Raw genomic sequence first — 21493 nt, forward strand, 5'->3', positions numbered from 1 at the left:
GTCCTTTAAAAAATGCATTCCCATATTGGAACCAGACTTCAGCACTCTAAGATTTAGTGCCTCCTTTGTTGTGCTCTGCCCTGTGCTACCTATCAGAGCCTGGTCTTTTCATCCCTGCAGAAAAACTAATGTCCTCTTGGTGAGAGGACTTGCTATAGCCTGTGTACTCTGAGAAGAAGATCATGTTTTTGTTTTGTTTTTTGCTAACAAGATAACTTTGCTGTTTGTCTCCTGCCCCGCCCCCTACCCAAATTAGCTGGGGGAGGGAATGGATGTTAGCTAGATATTGCCACAAGGTGGGCATTAAGACCATATTCCTTAAACATGAAAATCCCACGGGGGCAGTACAGTCCTGCGCTTGACTGCTAAATGAGTGTTGTTTTTTCCTTACCATTCTCCCTACCCCCTGCTATTTACAGAGTGTTCTTAGGAAGGATCTGCTTAATACTGGTGCTAATAGCTAACCTTACCCCACAGTGAAGTGGGTACTAAAGCTGTTCATGCAGAAAGTGAGCTAGGTCAGTGAAAAACAGAATTTGGGCATTTAAATGATAAAAAAAAAAAAAAACCCAAGGACAATAAGCACCTTAGAGATTTCTACAATCAAAAATTGCCTCTGAGGCAGAAGGAGAGAAACACACAGTTCCTAGTGTCCTTATAAAATGCCATGGAGCAGAAGGGAGATGTCTAGTGAATTTTGTGTCCCCTATTTAGGAGTTACTTTTAAAAGGGGAGTGAAGTAAAATTGGCTTAATAATTGTGTCCTGACTGAACTTTCTGGTTTTTGTATCAAACTCCATGGTATGATAGATACAACATTAAACATTGCCTCAGCTTTTCTCTTAGTAAAACATTAACACTTGGTAAAGTAGGTTATACTTTACCTCTGCATTGACTGAGTTGCGTTTTAGTGAAAGGATATAAAGTGTCTCAGGGATTTCCTTTTGATGGGAACCGAAACCATCTGGAGAAGAGTTGGAACTTTCTGGACTGCTTTTATAAAAACTGCTATGTACTTTCCACTTCTTTAAATATGTACCTTGAATTTGCTTGGAGGGTCAGACAAACAAAATATTCAGGTTCATTTCTTACCCCTCAAGTAAGTCAGAATTACTCAGATTTTCCTTCCTTCTACCAATGACATAGAATTAATTAAGCCAAATGGTGAATATATTGGAGGAAAGAAAAAAAATGGTTATACATGCCATTGATGTCAACTACAGCATTTGTTGCTGATATAGAACTTGTGTGTTTATAAGTCTGTACACGTTCAGTTCAGTTCAGTCGCTCAGTCGTGTCCAACTCTTTGCGACCCCATGAATCACAGCATGCCAGGCCTCCCTGTCCGTCACCAACTCCCGGAGTTCACTCAGACTCAGGTCCATCGAGTCAGTGATGCCATCCAGCCATCTCATCCTCTGTCGTCATCCCCTTCTCCTCCTGCCCCCAATCCTCCCAGCATCAGAGTCTTTTCCAATGAGTCAGCTTTTCCAATGAGGTGGCCAAAGTACTGGAGTTTCAGCTTCAGCATCATTCTCTCCAAAGAAATCCCAGGGCTGATCTCCTTCAGAATGGACTGGTTGGATCTCCTTGCAGTCCAAGGGACTCTCAAGAGTCTTCTCCAACACCACAGTTCAAAAGCATCAATTCTTTGGCGCTCAGCCTTCTTCACAGTCCAACTCTCACATCCATACATGACCACAGGAAAAACCATAGCCTTGACTAGAAGGACCTTTGTTGGCAAAGTAATGTCTCTGCTTTTGAATATGTAAAATCCTTACATTTCTAGCAGTGCTTACTGGGCAATGTAAAGGACTGAATAGATACTGTGATGAAACTTCACAAACCAGATGGGAAAGATGCATTAATTGTCACAGGGTACAGGGTACGGTGCAATTAAAAGAAAATGGTCAGATTTAACCAAAATTTGGCATGAATTTTGGCATTTAAAACTGTCTTACTATTCTGTACATACTATAGACAAACATTTCATTTTATAGTAACAGTGTTAGCACAGCCAAGCGACACAATTCACTTAAGCTTGCAGTATGGAAATTTATCTTGCTTTCAAGTTTCTCCACTTAAAAAATGGGCGCAACCGAAGGACGAATAATAAATGGGCAACAGAGTGTGAAAGGCAACAAATCATTGGCAAACAATTACAAGGCCAGTACTGAGACCAATTTAGGGAGGAGGTGATTAGAGACAAACGTAGGTTCAAAGGGTACGTGCTGCACCTCACTGGGATGGAGGCAGGGCTCCCTTGGGCCCTAAAACTTGACTGGCGTTGGGTAAAAATCTGGCTCCCCGCCACCTCACGAGATACTCTCCCGGCCGAGCCAAGATGGCGCGCAGCCCCAAGCGGCTCCACGTCACGAGGGAGGGAGCGCCGGGGCAGGGGCGTGGCCTCGAGGGGGCCGGCTAGCCCCGCCCTTGAGGTGGGGCCGGGGGCCGTCCGCAGAAGGCGAGGGCGGGGCGCTTCGGCTCGGGAAGGCTGCGGCTGCCTAGGCGCCTGCTCCGCTCGCGAGGCCAAGTCCGGCGCCTCCAGGCCGGGGCCGCCTCCTGCGCAGAGCCAAGCTGCCCGGCCTTCGGTGAGTGCAGGCAGGTGAGCCTCCAGAGCCCGGGGTGCGGGAGGGATTTCTGTTTTTCCCACCTCCAGCTCCCCTCACAGTTTGGGAAGGAGGTCTCAGTCTAGCGGTTCTTGGGAAACAGCACCTTTTACTCAAACGTGTCTCTCCGGTACTTTTCCTGCCGCCCCTCACCAGCCTTTGCAGCGCCCTGTGCCCTTGAGGATGAGAATGAGAGGACGATGCCCGATTTGTGGGGAGTGCTTGGAGTTCGCCCTCAGCTCCATCAGCTCGGGGCGGGGAGTCTGAGTTGGCAAGTCTCCCAGGGGGAGCTGGGTGGACCGCGCCCCCGTTTCCCATGCAGAAGAGTCAGAGAAGAAGCGCCGGGGCCAGCTCCGCTGCTTTGGCACGGTCTTCGTTCTTCCAGGGGTTCTTATCCCCTCACACATTGCTCATAACAGCCGTTCTTAATATTGCTCACTCTCCATTCCTCGAACTGCCAGTCTCAGGTTGTGCCAGAGATGCCCACATTTCTGCAGTGCCAGGGGCGGTGGAGTGGAAGGAGCAGCCAATTGGAGGTCTATTGAAGGTGGGGTTCAGGATGGGAGCAACCATAAAATAGGGCTGGGTAGAGATTCCTGAGCGGGGAGAGTAGGAGTGGGGAATTGACTTTCCACTACGCAGTTGAGCTGTTTTCCAGTACAGTTTGGTTGTGAGTGGGAAAAGAGAGGTCTGATTGAAGGACTTGGAAACGTGATGTGGCTGGGTTTTTGTTTTGTTTTGAGAAGGGGGTGCCAATGTCACCTTTAAGGAGAGGTATGCTGGTAGAGGGGTAGGGGTATTGAGACTGCTGTCCTCTGGTGAGCAAGTGGTTAATGAGGCTGTCCTTAGCATGGAGATCCTCTCCTGGTGGGATCTTAAGGGGCGCCTCCAGTAGCCCCTTTTGGGTTCTTCCCTCAATCTTCCCAGTTGGAACTGGCACCTAGTACTTTGTTCAACATCCAACAAATATTAATTGGGCATCTACTGTAATGCCAGACACCATGCTAGGTGCTAAGTCTTCTGAAGGCAATTTAGGGCCATGGAGCACCTGAAAGGTACACACAGCAGACACCCTGTTAACAGATCCATTCCTCCTCCCCCACCACCAGCACCAATTTTGTTACACTGCTATTGGATTATGAAAATATCTGGGTCCACATCCTTTTAAATAACTGTCCTACCTGGATTCCAACCTGTCCACTCTCTGCCACTAATAATTAGCCAGGCAGTCCCAAGGAAAGCTACCTTAAAAAAGTGTTTGAATGATTTCCTTTGGCTGTTTTCTAGGACTTTGCCCTGAGATGTGAGGAGGCTGCCTGGATTAAGAGGTACCGGGAGATGAGACAATGAATGGCACAATGGTTATTGAAGGCCAAGAATGCACTAGACACCCTCCACAATGAGAGACACCATCTCTGAAAGATAGAAGAATGGGTGTGGGATGAGGGTGGGGATGTGAAAAGGAAATCTCATCCAGTGGTATCAGGGCATGTGCTGCTGAGCTTGTCATGATGCTAGAACTGTGGCATGTATAAGGAAGGTCTTGCAGCTGGATGATAAGGAGGGATTGGATAGGCAGGGAAGGGCAGGCAGCCAGGACACTGGTCTCCTCTCTAGGTTGATTGCTGAAATCTTAGAGCTGGAAATAGTTGTCAGGGATTGCTTATGGGTCCTTTCAGAGCCACTGAGGACAGCAGGGTGAGAGCTAGGGAAGAGGGAGAGTAGTCAGCTTTGGGGGCAGTGAAGCATGGTGAAAACTCAGCAGGGCCAGGGAGGTGGAGGTCAACGGGGCTTTAGGATATGGGGGAGACAACTGAGGTCTTTCTGTGCCAGGGATACTGTACTCTGTGGCTATATGCCCTTGGATGAGTTGATATAGAAACAAGGTGTGGTTTCTAAGTGGTATGAAGTTATGTGTGGGGTGTGTGTGTGTGTGTGTGCTGGAGAGGAGGAGTTGGTAGGGAGCAGGGAGCTGCCTCAGAGTTTAGGTTCTGGGTAGGGAATTGGGAGAAATAGAGGAAAGGGAGTGGGGTCAGAGGGAGGGACAAATATATATTGCAGCCGCATGAAGTCACCATGTGTCCCCCTCTGGCTGCTAGCTCACTAAGTATAATTAGCTCTGGGGGACATGCGGTGCTGGCTCCCAGGAGTGTTGCACTTGAGATGGCCACCAGAGTAAAGAGTACTCAGAGGGGTGCTGATGCTGGGTGGACTCTGAGAAGGGGTCCTTCTAGAGGAATTTGCTGAACTGGGAGGGGCCTGTGGAAACTGAGAACGTCATGGGGAAATAGCATTGAGGGAAGGAGCTCTAAGCCAGCTTCGTATGAAACTCCAGGGCTGGCAGAGCCTGAGGATCTGGGCTGCTGGTTCACCACTCACACAAGAAGCATGATGGCTGCCCAGCTTGTGGCTCTGCTTTCAGAGAGCGTTGGGAGCTGCGGCCCCACCTCCCTCAAGCACCTTCTGTTCCCCCAGGTGAAGTCAGTTCTAGTCCAGAGAAGCATCTTGCATGTCAGTCAGGGGTCTAGAGGCCTTGGCTGGGGTTGTCTCCTTCCCAAAGAGCTGAGGGAGAAACCATCACTGGTGAACTCGGTCACTGCAGGTGGTGCTCAGTGCTGAAGCCCAGGATGTGCTGGAGACTGAATACTTGATTGCATGCTACTCCATATGTTTTCCTTTCTTCCAAGTAGGCTGTGAATTTCTTAAGGGTTTAGATTGTATCTTATTTGCCTTTTGTATCCATAACAAAAAGTAATCTACTGCAGAATAAGAAATCTACTCATAGTAATCATTGGATTGAATTAAAGAGGTCTATCTGCAGATCCCCTGGGTTCAGTGAAGCCTTGCAACTAGATATTTTTAACCAGGAGCAGAAGATTCTCTGGGCACCCAATACAGTGGTGTTACATTAGTGGAGGAATTAGATTCTATAGTCAGTAAAGGGAAAATTCCTAAATCTCCCATAAAGCATGGTAGGTGGTTTAGGTTTATATCTCTGAATAATAATACTAATATACAGATACAGTATACATTATATAGTAATTATAAAAATGTATAATGTATACAGTGATTTAAAAGAATACTTAGTTACAAGTATAATTTTGTTGCTAAGTCTCTGATGAAAATAGCTGGTTTGCAAAGAGACCTCTGTCACTCACTTGGGCTTCCCTGGTGGCTCAGTAGTCTTTTCTGTGAAATCCCATGGACAAAGGAGCCTAGAAGGCTACAGTCCATGGGGTTGCAAAAGTATGACATGACTTAGCAGCTAAACAACAATTGCTCACTTTGCCCAGCCAGTGTAGTTTTATTTATTCTGATAAATTTATTCTCATAAATGCATGTCTGATGTGACTTCATAGCCACTGTCCTTTGATAGATAACTTTCATTTTAAAGGAGAGATAGGTTTCCATTCAGTTTAAGAAAAAACTTCCTTAAGACAATGAGGGCTTCCTCATTTAGTAGTGAGCTCTGTATTCCTGAAGGATAATCAAAGAAAGACTGACCTGTCAGGGATATTTTGGGAGGAACTCACTTCCAGCATGGGAGATTGGCCTGCATGGCCTGAGAGAACCTTTCAAATAAGAACCTACAATTCCAAGTGGGGGCAGGAGTGGAGGTAGGCATGGGCACTGGATGATAGAGAGTCTTCAGTTCGGTTCAGTTCAGTCGCTCAGTTGTGTCCGACTCTTTGCGACCCCATGGACCGAAGCACACCAGGCCTCCCTGTCCATCACCAAATCCCGGAGTTACCCAAACTCATATCCACTGAGTCAGTGATGCCATCCAACCATCTCAACTTCTGTCATCCCCTCCTCCTCCTGCCTTCAGTCAGCATCAGGGTCTTTTCCAATGTGTCAGCTCTTTGCATTAGGTGGCCAAAGTATCGGAGTTTCAGCTTCAACATCAGTCCTTCCAATGAACACTCAGGACTGATCTCCTTTAGGATGGACTGGTTGGATCTCCTTGCAGTCCAAGAGACTCTCAAGAGTCTTCTCCAACACCACAGTTCAAAAGCATCAATTCTTCGGTGCTCAGCTTTCTTCACAGTCCAACTCTCACATCCATACATCCGCTGGAAAAACCATAGCCTTGACTAGACGGACCTTTGTTGGCAAAGTAGTGTCTCTGCTTTTTAATATGCTGTCTAAGTTGGTCATAACTTTCCTTCCAAGGAGCAAGTGTCTTAGTTTCATGGCTGAAGTCACTATCTGCAGTGATTTTGGAGCCCAAGAAAATAAAGTCTCTCATTATTTCCACATCTATTTGATATGAGTGATGGGACCAGATGCCATAATCTTAGTTCTGAATGTTGAGCTTTAAGCCAACTTCTTCACTCTTCTTTCACCTTCATCAAGAGGCTCTTTAGTTCTTCCTCACTTTCTGCCATAGGGTGTTGTCATCTGCATATCTGAGGTTATTGATATTTCTCCCGGCAATCTTGATTCCAGCTTGTGCTTCATCCAGCGCAACGTTTCTCATGATGTACTCTGCATATAAGTTAAATAAGCAGGGTGACAATATACAGCCTTGACATACTCCATTTCCTATTTGGAACCAATCTGTTGTTCCATGTCCAGTTCTAACTGTTGCTTCCTGATCTGCATACAGATTTCTCAAGAGGCAAGTCAGGTGCCTGGTATTCCCATCTCTTTAAGAATTTTCCACAGTTTGTTGTGATCCACACAGTCAAAGGTTTTGACATAGTCAGTAAAGCAGAAATAGATGTTTTTCTGGAACTCTCTTGCTTTTTTGATGATCCAGTGAATGTTGGCAATTTGATCTCTGGTTCCTCTGCCTTTTCTAAAACCAGCTTGAACATCAGGAAGTTCATGGTTCATGTATTGCTGAAGCCTGGCTTGGAGAATTTTGAGCATTACTTTACTAGCATGTGAGATGAGTGCAATTGTGCTGTAGTTTGAGCATTCTTTGGCATTGCCTTTGTTTGGGATTGGAATGAAAACTGACCTTTTCCAGTCCTGTGGCCACTGCTGAGTTTTCCAAATTTGCTGACATATTGAGAGCAGCACTTTCACAGAATCATCTTTAAAGAGTTGAAATAACTCAACTGGAATTCCATCACCTCCACTAGCTTTGTTCATAGTGATACTTCCTAAGGCCCACTTGATATCATATTCCAGGATGTCTGTCTCTAGGTGAGTGATCACACCATCATGATTATCTGGGTCATGAAGATCTTTTTTGTACAGTTCTTCTGTGTATTCTTGCCACCTCTTCTTAATATCTTCTGCTTCCTTTAGGTCCATACCATTTCTATCCTTTAATGAGCCCATCTTTGCATGAAATATTCCCTTGGTATCTCTAATTTTCATGAAAAGATCTGTAGTCTTTCTCATTCTATTGTTTTTATCTATTTCTTTGCACTGATCACTGAGGAAGGCTTTCTTGTCTCTTCTTGCAATTCTTTGGAACTCTGCATTCAAATGGGTATCTTTCCTTTTCTCCTTTGCTTTTCACTTCTCTTCTTTTCACAGCTATTTGTAAGGCCTCCTCAGACAGCCATTTTGCTTTTTTGCATTTCTTTTCTATGGGGATGGTCTTGATCCCTGTCTCCTGTACAATGTCACGAACCTCTGTCCATAGTTCATCAGGCACTCTATTAAATCTAGTCCCTTAAATCTATTTCTCACTTCCACTGTATAATTGTAAGGGATTTGATTTAGGTCATATTTGGTTTGGATCATCCTGAATGGTCTAGTGGTTTTCCCTACTTTCTTCAATTTAAGTCTGAATTTGGCAATAAGGAGTTCATGATCTGAGCCACAGTCAGCTCCCGGTCTTGTTTTTGCTGACTTCATCTTTGGCTTCAAAGAATATAATCAGTCTGATTTCAGTGTTGGCCATCTGGTGATGTCCATGTGTAGAGTCTTCTCTTGTGTTGTTAGAAGAGGGTGTTTGCTATGACCAGCGCATTCTCTTGGCAAAACTCTATTAGCCTTTGCCCTGCTTCATTCTATACTCCAAGGCCAAATATGCCTGTTACTCCAGGTGTTTCTTGACTTCATACTTTTGCATTCCAGTCCCCTGTAATGAAAAGGACATCTTTTCGGGGTGTTAGTTTTAAAAGGTCTTGTAGGTCTTCATAGAACCATTCGACTTCAGCTCTTTCAGCCTTACTGGTCAGGGCATAGACTTGGATTACCATGATATTGAATGGTTTGCCTTGGAAATGAACAGAGATCATTCTGTCGTTTTTGAGATTGCATCCAAGTACTGCATTTCGGACTCTTCTGTTGACTATGATGGCTACTCCATTTCTTGTAAGGGAGTCTTGCCCACAGTAGTAGATATAATGATCATCTGAGTTAAATTCAGCCATTCCAGTCCATTTTAGTTCTTTGATTCCTAAAATGTCGACATCCACTCTTGCCATCTCCTGTTTGACCACTTCCAATTTGCTTTGATTCGTGGACCTAGCATTCCAGGTTCCTATGCAATGTTGCTCTTTACAGCATCGGACCTTGCTTCTACCACCAGTCACATCCACAACTGGGTATTGTTTTTGCTTTGGCTCTATCCCTTCATTCTCTCTGGAGTTATTTCACCACTGATCTCCAGTAGCATATTGGGCACCTACCGACCTGGGGAGTTCTTCTTTCAGTATCCTATCATTTTGCCTTTTCATACTGTTCATGGGGTTCTTAAGGCAAGAATCCTGAAGTGGTTTGCAATTCCCTTCTCCAGCGGACCGCATTTTGTCAGAACTCTCCACCATGACCTGCCCGTCTTGGGTGGCCCTACATGGCATGGTTTAGTTTCAGTGAGTTAGACAAGGATGTGGTCCCTGTGATTAGATTGGCTAGTTGTCTGTGGTTGTGGTTTCAGTCTGTCTGCCCTCTGATGCCCTCTCTCAGTGTCTACCGTCTTACTGGGGTTTCTCGTACCTCAGACGTGGGGTATCACCTCTCAGCCGTTTCCCACTCCACCACCACGCAGCCTCGCTCACCACTCTGTGGAAGAGGATTTTCCTATGTTTGGCTTCGAGGATAGCTGCTAAGAGGAAGGTCAGACAAGGAGTCTGGCCTGGGCTCTTCCTTCAGGAGTGAGCATTCTGGAAGACTTAGTGGGTGACTGCTGCCATATCTGATGCCCTGGGCTTGGGGGGCTAGGCAGTGAAGCTCTGATGGTTCGTGGTAAGTAGAAGGATGGGCTGAGCCTAGTTCCTTGCCTTGAACTCACACTAGGCCAGTTGTGGAATACCCTAAAATTTTGGTCCTTGTTTGGGGCAGAGCACACGAACAAGTACAATTTTTATTCCTTCATTATTATTCTCATCCTTCCCTCCTTTCCCTCTCATACATTCTCACTGAAGTTCAAGACCACATATATACTTATACTCTCTCATGATCAGCGATATGCTTTCACGATCATGCACGCATGCAAAACTCTCACGGCAGCTGTATGCTCTTATGAACATACATACTTTCATGACTCCCAGATGCATTCTCATGATTGCACACACATGTATTTTCATGACCAGTCATGAGCCCTGACATATACTCGTGATCACACACATCCACACAGTCTCACCATTTTACATGCCCACTCATCTTCTCTCATGCACATGAACTCAGGACCCCATTCTCACGACCATACTCATATACACACACATACACACAAGCACATATCTCTTTCAATATTATACATGGACACCACAAATTCTCATGACTACACTTACACACTCTGTTGTCTGAATACACATGCCTCCCCCCACCATATTCTATTTTGTATCTGCACATACCCCCAACCCCACACACACTTTCGTGACCACCTGCAATGCACACTTTTTATTGTGCCTACATTTCTCTGGGCAGTTCTGTGTGCTCTGGATCTTTCACACCCCAGCATCTGACAGTACTCCCTTCTGATGTTCCTTATTACCCCTGGACAGTTGTTTTCTGCTATGTGGTAGCTCCCTACTTCTTTACTGACTGAGCCACCAGGGTGGACTGAGGACATATATGCGTTAATCAGTGGCTCTGATTAGCAGAAGATGGTTGGGGTTGCTGTACTTATGATGTAAATTCAGCCGAAGCCAGGTGCTATGTTCAGTGGTGCAGCCTATCTTAACTTTTGTAAATAAATTATCTCTATTAGACATTTGGGGTTTCCCTGGTGACCCAGTCGGTAAAGAATCCAACTGCAGTGCAAAGAATTGAATGCCAGTTCAATCCCTGGGTCAGGAAGATCCGCTGGAGAAGAAAATGGCAACCCACTCTAGTATTCTTGCATGGGAAATCCCATGGACAGAGAAGTGTCGTGGGCTATTGTCCTTGGGGTCGCAAAGAGTCAGACATGATTGAGCAACTAAAGCACCACCGTTAGACGTTTAGGGTGCGGCCCCCAGAGTGTCCTGTGTAGCCTTCCCAGGTCCTGTTCTATTGCACTGATGTGCTGCCTCTTTGAGAGAATGTGTGTTTATTTTAGCAGAGGTCTCTGTAGACAATACTTACCAGAGATCTTCTAACCTCTTGTTAGACTCGGAACCCTTTGATACAAATGAAACCTTAATCCGAAATCCAGTAAAATTCACAGATTTGGAGTTGATGAGATTAAAAAAAGAAAAGAGAGTTCAGAGCCCTTTGCATTTGTCTTACCTCTTTCCTCTTTTTTTTTTTTTTCATGCCAGGCTGCCCTGAAGATACTCTATGAAAAAGCCCAGTTTGCAAACACCTGGCTTAATTTAAATGGATAGCTGTGGTGGCTGTAACTGTGGTTACTTTAGAAGTTTGGAGATGTACAGAGACCTGCAGGCCTCCTTTCCGCCCCAGCCTCTGCCGTTAGTCCCCCCTGGGTGGTGACAGTGAGAGTGACCAAGTGGTTCGACATGCCTGGGGCAGTGGCATTTTATATCTGACTCCTGGTGCCTGAATTCACTGTCCTGATTTGGACAGCAAGTTCTTTGCTTACCCAAATGATAGGCCATGTCTTAGTAAGAGGTGGCTTATAATTCATTCCTGTGGAGCAGCTGGAGAGATGGGCTTCACAGGTATGGGCCCAGGGGAACCTGTCAGATAGAGCAGCCTCTTCCTGTGTCAGCTGACTATGCCAGCATTCAGAAGTTGAGTGTCTTAAGCTGGCAGTCAGTGCTAACCTGTGCTTGAGTAGCATTTTATACTTCTCAGAACAGTTTCATGTCTCTTAACTCCTTAGACCCTCATGACAACCTGTGAGATCACTAGATCATGTTACATGTTATGACTTTTATTTCCCAGATTTGGGAACCTGAAGCTCAGAGAGAGGAAGTCTCATCGCTGGCCCTTTAGAGACCCAGAGAACTGGATGCTTTTGAAGGGATTTGTGGCCAGCAGTGAGAAAGTATCAATAAAGCTTTTCCAAAAGTTTTTTCCTCTGGGAACGCTTCCTCTAGCTAATACAGATTTTTAGTTTTCTTACTGTATTTGGAGCGGGCTCAGCCTCAAGATGCTTCAGGAGCCTGAAATGCTAGGAATTAATACTTACTGCGTGTTTGATGGACACTGATGTCAGCACTTTGTGTATGTTATTGAACTCTAGTAATTCTCACATCTGCTATCTGAAGTGAATATTATTATCATCCCCATTTCACAGATGGAGAACCAAGGCTCAGAGAGATTAGGTATCTTTCCAGAGTCACATGAGTGGTTAGTGGAGGAGCCAGTCCATCAACTTGCTCCAGAGTCTGCCTTTTAAGGCAGGAATGGCCCCCATCTTGCTGTAAAGAAGTTTTAATTTTTTAGAGGGCAAGATAAGTTTTTTCTATTTTGAACTCCCCTTCTTTAAAGTGGGTCAGGGATGGACTTCCTAGAATGACTCTGTCACATGTATCCACTCAACTCTGTGTATGTCAGGCCCATGGTAAGTGTTGGAGAGTCCAAAGATAATTAGGTCATGGTTCTCACTCAAGAGTCTTCAGTTGAGTTGGTGTGCCACAAATAGAAGAAAAAGCTGTTCTGGGTCAGTAGAAGGGGCAATCTTATGTGTGGAGGGAATCAGAAAGGTTCCGTGGGGGAAGTGGTGCTTAAAAAGAGCTTAAGGGTGATCAGAAGTTCCTTAGACTAATATGGAAAGGAGACTAAGGCAGGCTGGATAAGGTGCTAGAAGCTCGTGAACAATAGGTGGATTCTGGGAGCTTGATGGTGAGCAGAGACAAGGAGTAGCAGGGAAAGGGGGCTTGGTGGGGCTTTGGAGAGGGGGCTGAGTGGGGGCAAGTCTTCTTGGGGTTTTGAGCTGGATCAGAAGAGGAACAAGGGGAGAGGATTGACTTCTGCATGAGAGGGAAAGAGAGGTGGGGAGCTGGACTACATTCCACTGAGAGGATGGTGTCTGAAAGCCCCAGAGGGAGGAAGCTGAGGGCTCAGAAGAATGTCTGCTTTTGTAGTTCCTGTAGGAATAGGGAATATGGAGTGGTGCGGGAAACTCAGGCAGTCTCCTTACAGCTCAGTATAGAGCCAGCCAGAGGTAGGGGGAGAGGTTTGCTTAGGTGGTGGGTGAGGCTCTGTCGACAGGTCACTTCCAGTGGGGACGTGGCTACCTCGTGACCATGGTACCCGCTGTGCAGAGGCCTTCGCTCGGGCTAGAGGAGGGTTGGTGGAGGAGGGCTGAGGCAAGCGAACCCTTAGGCTGCCGTCTCCTGGATAAGGGTGAAAGGGGCTGGGGCCCAAGTGCCTTGGCTTCTTGGAAGAAACAGGATGCCTGAAGGAGTCGTGTCCACTCCCCTCTCCTCCATCCTCTACTCCTCTTTGGAGTCAGACAGACTGGAATTGAACCCTAGCTCTTTTTATTACTAGCCACATAGACTTGATTGCATGACTTGTCTCAATTCTCAAATCTGTGAAATGAGAAGAATTGTGTCTTCTTTGCAAGGAACTGGAGAATTAAAGTTACTATGTGTCAACTGATGCCACAATGTCTAGCACATGGTAAATTCTGAATAAATCATAGCTGCTTTCATAATTGTTACTGTTTTCCTAGATGACTCTCCCCCATTTCCTCAGGTCTTCACTCTTCCTCCAATTGGGTGGTATCTGACCTTCCTTTTTTAGCTCTTTACTCTGAGGTAAAGGGGCTCTCACCTTGAAGCTCCCCTTTTGCCTGGCTCTTGGCCCACTTACACTTGGGCACAGCTCCTGGAAGCTTTGCCCTGGCCCTTGGGTCTCTATGGAAGCCAATAGCTTTGTCCTTGCTGAGCTGTCTCACCATGGTGGGGCCTGCCATCTGGTAGGGCGGTGGGAAGCCAGTCTGTGTATGTGTGTGTGGTCACCCAGAGCATCACATCCAAGCGCCCATCCCTCCTGTTTGTTAGGAAAAGATGGGGGTGATTATTAGGGAGCCAGAGAGGTTTCAGAGTCTGCCTCTCCTGTATTCATAAGCGCAGAGGCCTGGTTTTCATCTGACCCTCCCTCTTCACACACACACATCAGCTTGGTTGGGGGCACTCCTCTGTTGTGTCACAGCCTGCCGACACTCCTCACCGCCACAGCTCCTCATATATGTCTGCTTTAGGGGCTGGTGGCTTTTGATCTGTGAGTGTTACTTAGAAATTGTGCAGGAGTTGAGGCTTCTGCTAGGTTGAGATGATAACTGCACTATTTAAAGGTGGCGATGGAACCAGAAAGAGCCAGTTGTCCTGATAGGGCTGTTCTCGAGCCCCCGTCTGCTCACCACACTAGTGAAGTTTGTGGGGGCAGCCGTAGGAAGTCCTGGACAGTCATCTCAGAGGCATCCGCCTGCCATGCACCTCTGGGCGCATCTTCAGCCTGCTCTGTGGGATGCCATTTCACTAGGGGGAGTGGAGTGGCTACCTGGCTCTTGGATTGGAAGGAGCCTGGGGAAGCGATGATGGTACCAAAGTCAGCTTCTCAGTTGCCAGGATGACTGGGAGGATTTCGGTAGGCCAAATCAGACCAAATGTCCAGCACGTCACTGTGGGCAGCCTGAGATCCTATGTTCCCTTCCTGAGAACTTCTCAACCCCTTTCCTAGAAGGAACCATTAAAAACTCCACCCACAGGCCCACCTTTGCCCACTACTAACATAATTCAAATTCCCCTACAATCATGGGATGCTTTCTGCTTTCCCAGGCTCTTTATCTATGGTGTCATCCCCCTGAGATGGACTGAATAAGGGTCGTGGGTTCTGTCTTACAGCAGAGGTCTCAGTAAGTCAAGACAAACCCAGGATCACTCAGCTAGTCTGTGACAGAACTGCGGCTCAGGGCTCCAGAGTCCTAGCTCTGGGCTCCTTCCTGTGCGTTATGCTGTGGGCTGCCTGAGCTCTGCTGGACTCAGTCCCTGTGCTCCTGAGCACAGTGCTCTTTTCCAAAGCACAGCCTTTGCCACAGAGGCCCCTTCCCCAGACTGACCTTCTCTTTGGCTTCACACTTCTTCTTCGGGTGGGGGCAGGAGAGTGGGAAGAGATTGGGCTTGGCTGTTGATGAGCTTAGAGAGATATGGTGGGGCCACTAACCACTAGACGCTCAGCCATGTCCGACTCTTTGTGACCCCATGGACTATAGCCTACCAGGCTTCTCAGTCCATGCGATTTTCCAGGCAAGAGTACTGGAGTGCGTTGCCATTTCCTTCTCCAGGGGATCTTCCCAACCCAGGGATCGAACCCAGGTCTCCTGCATTATACGCAGACGCTTTACCCTCTGAGCCACCAGGGAAGCCAGTGGCCTTTAAATCTCAGAGTGGAGTGTTTCAGGTGAGGAGGGTGAGCGAGTCCGAGCAATTGCTGTCATTAGCATTAGTGAGACCACTGCTCTGGCAGGACTGGGGCAGTAGCTCCTCCTGTCTGCTCTGCTCCCAGCTACTCTGTGGAGCAGGGATATTGGGGTAACGTAGGGTGCAGACCAGGGTGCTACTTTTCACCTCGTGGGATCCCACCTTTTACAGTGGCTATCCAGTTTGGAGAAGGGCTCCCTGGGTCAGATTTTGTTTCCATTTTCTGTGTCTGGGAACATGTGTATGTCCTAAGGCTCCAAATCCTTTGTCTGCCAGTGTACATACATATGTGGGCATATGTGTGCATATATGGGCACACCCACATGCTGCCTGAACTATTGGGTCCTCTGGGAATGGCCGTGGCTGTGGACTTGGGAGTTCTCTAGTTAGTGCTCTGACTTTTATCTCATCCGGGCCCATGTCTCTCCCCTGCATCACTTTTTCTGTCCCCCATTCCTGGGGGCTGGGGAGGGTGAGGGTGAATTCAGGTAGAGGCTTGGCCCTTTTTTGGTTCTCCTGCTAGGTTCAGCCCTGCCACAGGGTGTCTGACTTCCTGTGTCTGCCTTTTCACTTCACACTGGGTCCAGATGCTGCCTGTCCTCTCCCTGACTCTCCCAGTCTGCCACCAGAGGGGTAGACAAGAAGCTGTCTCTGAGTTTCCCAGATGTAGAAGGGGTAAGGAAGGAAGGAAAGCACCATTTATGAGGTTTCTCTGAGTCCTTATCACCGCACTGGCTGTTTCACATCCCTTCTGTCCTAGAACAGGAGCTTTGAAGACAGCTTCCTCTGAAAACTGATTAGGTGGTAGCCTTCCAGCAGTGAGCAGGGAGACCAAAAGCTGATGGCAGGTGGAGATCCCCAGCTGTTGGCCGCCTTCCTCAGTTCCCTTTCCTTTGCTCTGACCGCTGGGCATCCCTGTGCAAAACTCAAGGTGTTCCTGCCAGGCTGTGCACGTGTTAACCACCCTAGCCGGTGGCTTCTGACAGTGCTAGCGTTGGTCAATGACTTGGAGGGAAAAGATTCCCAGACATGAGCAGAGGCCCACCTTGGAAGCCCTGCCCTAGGAGGGTAACCCTCCCCACTCCCCGTCACCGATCCTTCACTTCATTCAGTCCCTGCTCCAGCCCATAGGAGGCAGTTCATGAGTTCAGAGTGGAAGCCTGCTGTCTGCCAGGGTTCAGGAGTAGGGGATGACTTGATCCAGAGACTTCTCTGAATGATGGGCATGGAGCAGATCAGGGTTCTCTGCCTGCCCCAGTGTCCAGCCTGGGCCTTGCCAGGTAGCCATGTTGTACCAGGGGTCAGGGTAAAAGCTACTCTGTCCCTGTTTCCTGTGACCCCAGCAGTCTATTCTGTATGGGACTCATATCCACTAAGAACTCTTTAACCCCTTCTGTACTCACCCTGGCCTGAATGTGGAGAAGAAACCTATGGTGGGGTAGGGACCCTGTTTCTCCCCCTCCCACTTGCACCACCCCACTTGGGAGGACTCTGGCCGCTTTCTGGCTGCTCCCTTGCCACTTACTGAATCATTTCTATATTTGGCCAGCAAGCCATGTGGGTCGGGGAGCCACTCCACTGCGGCTGCCCTTCTGACAGCTGGGGGTGGAGAAAGCTGGCAGCAGAAGCTGCAGCAGCAGGCATGTGCATTTCTAGGGAGAACTAAGGAAGGCACCATCTGAGTGAGAAAACCCGGAGGAGGGGCCTTCCCAGCTCCTCCCCCACGCCCCCACATTCTGCTCCAGGTTCCTGCGTTCTCTGCCCTCACCCATGCCTCCTCCTCTGCCCTTCTCTGCTCAGCTGCTTCTCACAGTAGTCTCTTCTCCAACAGACCACGGCCCTCCAGAAACGATGGTTGTCAGTGGACCCAGCTGGGACTCTGCCAGGCTGCAGTGCTCAGTCTAAGAGAAGGGTCCTCTCTGAGCCCTACTTGCTCCGCCTGTCATGGCCACACTCGGCTGCTTCCTCCTTGTCTGGGGACACAGGGTACCCAGCCCCAGCCCAGAGAGCTTAAACCAGGCCCTCTCACTCCGTTTCACAGGGGCACTCTGGGCACCAGGCCCCTTTCAGACTGAGACCAACTGATGCCATGGAGAAGCCCCTGCCCACCTCTTCACTCACCTGGTACTGCCCACTGTGAGACCTTTTCACTGAGACCCCCGGAGGTGCCAACCCTGTGAGCCACTCCCCTGTCCCCTGCCCACCCCCACCATGTGTGAAGTGATGCCCACAATCAACGAGGGAGACCCCCTGGGGCCTCCCCATGGAGCCGATGCTGACGCCAACTTTGAGCAGCTGATGGTGAACATGCTGGATGAGCGGGAGAAGTTGCTAGAGTCCCTTCGGGAGAGTCAGGAGACTTTGCTGGCGACACAGAGCCGGCTCCAGGATGCCCTGCATGAGCGAGACCAGCTCCAGCGCCACCTTAACTCTGCCCTCCCCCAGGTAAGGCCTGCCCGTCAGCATCTCTCTCCTCCCCTTCCCCTCACCCAGCCCAGCAGAGCCACACCTTCTGAGCCCTCAGCTCTGCATCTGTGAGCATCTCAACAGATGGAACTCACAGAGCATTTCCTCTCCTTTGCCTTGTTTCATAAAACCTTTCCCTGTTTCTCCCAAGCACCTCAGGCTGAAACTGGCTTCACCTGGAGAAAAGGATGGCCTTTGATGCAGGAAAGCCCCGCCTTAGTGGCCAGCTGCAGTGAGCCCAGGCAGCCAGCAGGTGGCAGCCGGTACTGGGCAGGACGCTTCCCCTTGGCTGCTCTTCACCAGGGTCTGTTCTTGGAAGTGGTGGGTGGGAACCACAGAGAGCGAAGATGGGAGAAGCTTTAGAGACAATCTAGTTCATCTCTCTTTGCATGGATGAGAGAAACAAGAGGCATCCCGTGGACAATTATAGACAGAATTGTGACACCTCTCTTATTCTCCTCCGTCAACACAACTAGTAGCGATTATAGTCACCCTTTATGGCATCTTCTGTATGCTGAGCACTTTGCATGGGGTTTCCCTAACAGAATTCTCACAACTGTGAATTTGGTGCTATTATCACCATCACCTCTATTATACAAAGGATGAAATTCAACCTTGAGGAGACTGGTGAATTGCTTCTGACCGCCCTGCCGGTAGAGGAGCTGCCGGGGTGGAGGAGGAGGCAGCCCTGAGGAGCTGGAGTGCTCCTCTGCCCCTTGCATGTAGGGAGAAGGGCCAGAGCGGGCACGGTTCCTGCCCAGGCTTCAGAAGTGTCCGCAGGGCAGAGTATTATGATGCTTTCTAGATGAGAATATGGAGCCCTGGTGAGGAACTGGGGTGAGAGATGGGCCCATCCTACGCCCACTGTGTTTGGAGCCCTGAGCAAGCCCTGGGATGAAGGAACCACCTGCCTCTAGGGAGCTCATACACTAAAAAGGAAATAGACAAGAACCCAAACGACAGGAAGAGTGTGGAGGAATAGAAGAGGGGCTCCAGAGGACTGTTAAAATCATATCAATGAGTAAAATAGGGGCCAGATCATTGATCCTCATGGCAGCCCTTGAGGGACGACTATATCTTTCGGATTAGACGTTTAAAGAGGTTCGGCATTTTGCCCAAGATCACAAATGGGCAGAGCTGAGAATTGATCTTAATTCTGCTCTGGGAGCTTCACAAAGGCAGGGATTATGTCTATCTTGTTACTGTGTCTCCAGTGACCAACACAGGAGCTGGTACATGGTCAGCACTCCCAGAATTTTGTTCCAGTTTTCAGTGGAAGGAAAAAGCCTTCCACTAGGAAGACCCCAAGGAAGTGTGTCCTTTGCGATGGACTTTGAAAAATCAGGTGTTGACAGAGGATTGGGAGGGAGGGAGAGGGAGCCCACTGAGCAAAGGTGTGGACTTTACTAGTGATTGAGAACAGCAGGTTACTCAGGTTAACTAGGTCTTAGGGTGTTCGGAAAGGAACTGTGAGAGAGAAGCTGGAACCAGCGTAAGAAGTTGGTATTTAATGGTGAAGACAACATTGCTTTGGGAGATTACCCTGGCAACAGTGTGTCAGATGGTAAGAGCTGGGGAGGGAAGTAGGAGGCACACTGTGGTGGGAAGACTAGGCAGTGACTGAGCCTGGATAAAGTAGGAGAGCTGATAGTGCCAAGTTAGGGGCTGGGGGCATGCCGTCAAGTGTTCAGGTGTGTGTGTGTGTGGGAGAATGTGTCCATGCACACGTGAGTGAGCTGGATAGCGAAGCTGCATGAGGCCAGGCCTGGCCTCCGGGATGGGAGCTGCTTGACTGCTGTTGCCCGTGGCTTTGAGAGAAAGGCAGGAATCATGAGCAGGGTCCGCGTCCGAGGCTTCTTAGGCTCTGGCATCTCTCTGTGTCCCTTGTCTCTTCCCTGTGTCTCTTGTCCCCTTGGCCTGATATGGAATGATGAAAGGTGATTGCTTTGAATTTCTTCCTTCAGTAGTGATTCTGTGCTGTGTGAGAGAGACTGCAGGTTGGGATGGGACTGTAGCCACTATTCAGTCACTCCCAGACCCTGAGCATCCACAGAGTTTGGACCCCTTAACTAAACACCTTTCTGGAATTAGTTGATGTCTAAGTATAAACAGATATGATAGGCCTGGGTCTTTGGGGCCAGCCTCTCACCCTCTGTTCTTGGCCTCATGGAGGAGAGTGGGCTGGAAATGTCTCTCAGAGTGTCTGGGCCTATCATTGTGGGAAAAGACCCCTCAAAGGGATACTTTATACATGGGCATTCGGCAAAGCCAGGACAAATGCCCTGGCATCAGGCCCCAGGATGGCGTGAGCTGGGATCCTAGAAGCCAGAGCTGAAGCCACATGGCTGATTCAGCAGATCTGTACACTCTTGTTTCTATGCAGGGTGGCCCTTCAGTCATCTCATTTTTTTTGCTACCTGAAACTTGCAAAACTCTGGGAAGGGAGTAGAAAAGAGCTCTCCAGAACACTCACTTCAAAGCCCCCTTCTCTTCCTTCTTTAATATCCATCAGTCTCTGTTTGGACCTTACTAACAGCAAACCAGAAGTGAAACTCACCTCCACCCGCTTCTACAGGGAAATGTCACTGGATTGTTGGAGAAACAAATGCAAAATGGGAGGGGGGAGCATAATCAGATTATATTGGTGGCTGCAGGAGGAAGGAATCACAGAGCACACTTGGTGACTTTCTCACTGTCATATCCAACTGTGTTCCCTTGCATGTACGTGGAATGCTTCTCCCCTCTGGAGAAACATATGCTAATAGTATGGATGGGTAGGGCTTCCCTGTGGCTCAGCTGGTGAAGAATTCACTGGCAATGCAGGAGACCCCAGTTCGATTCCTGGGTCAGGAAGATGCCCTGGAGAAGGGATAGGCTACCCACTCTAGTATTCTTGGGCTTCCCTGGTGGCTCAGGCAGGAAAGAATCCACCTGCAATGTGGGAGACCTGGTTTTGATCCCTGGTTTGGGAAGATCCCCTGGAGGAGGGCATGGCAACCCTCTCCAGTTTTCTTGCCTGGAAAATCCCCATAGACAGAGGAGCCTGGCGGGCTACAGTCCATGGGGTCGCAGAGTCAAACACAACTGAGAGACTAAGCACATGTAGATGGGTAGGGATTTTTCTGGGGACAGTTGGTGGAAGTAAGGGACAAGTGACAGGATCCCACCACTCACGGACTTGGGCATGCAGGATACTGTGTAAGTGGTGGATCCTTAAGCACTGAGGGGCCTTGGGGATTTACAGGAATTTACCACCTTAACCCGGGAGCTGAGTATGTGTCGAGAGCAGCTTCTAGAGAGGGAGGAAGAGATATCAGAGCTGAAAGCAGAGCGGAATAACACGAGGGTAAGTAGGGTGACCTGGTGTGTGTTTGTGCTTTGGGGGGTGGGGAGTATGACCGAGGGAGCAGGCATGGCCAGCACATCCAGCCCCATCCTCACCTCCTCTTGCCTTGTCTTCTGGGATGATAGTCAGTGTATTCAACCATCAGTCCTAGGTGTTTCACCTCTAGCTGGGGGACCATGGGAAAGTCAGGGTCTTGAGAGAGAGGCTGGGACAGGTCTGAAGTTGGGGCAGTGCCCATTTACCCACATGGGAGTATCTCCGCATTCCAACAGTGGTACACACGGCAGGACTCGGGCTTGCTGGGTGTTTGTGTGGACCGTGCTTATAGCCCCTGAGGCGTAGGCTCACAG

At 48.6% G+C, this 21493-nt stretch overlaps 1 protein-coding gene across 18 annotated transcripts in view; it reads left to right on the plus strand.

The window, feature by feature from the left end:
• The first annotated feature begins 2463 nt into the window (after positions 1-2463).
• The window catches only part of PPFIA4 (PTPRF interacting protein alpha 4), a 52492-nt gene continuing 33462 nt past the window's right edge, over positions 2464-21493 (plus strand). For 11 of the 18 annotated variants that reach the window (XR_009729824.1, XM_061381857.1, XM_061381858.1 and 8 more), the window contains exons 1-3: positions 2505-2591; positions 17163-17776; positions 21042-21143. Coding sequence is in view for 17 of the 18 variants with exons in the window: in XM_061381857.1 (XP_061237841.1) it covers positions 17543-17776; positions 21042-21143 (336 nt within the window). In the remaining variant the exon portion in view is untranslated. Of the gene's footprint in view, positions 2606-17162; positions 17777-17948; positions 18102-21041; positions 21144-21493 lie in introns of those variants that run through there. The other 7 variants (XM_061381852.1, XM_061381851.1, XM_061381850.1 and 4 more) reach the window with 7 other exon arrangements.

This window comes from Bos javanicus, chromosome 16 (genome assembly GCF_032452875.1).
Source record: "Bos javanicus breed banteng chromosome 16, ARS-OSU_banteng_1.0, whole genome shotgun sequence".
NCBI lineage: Eukaryota > Metazoa > Chordata > Mammalia > Artiodactyla > Bovidae > Bos > Bos javanicus.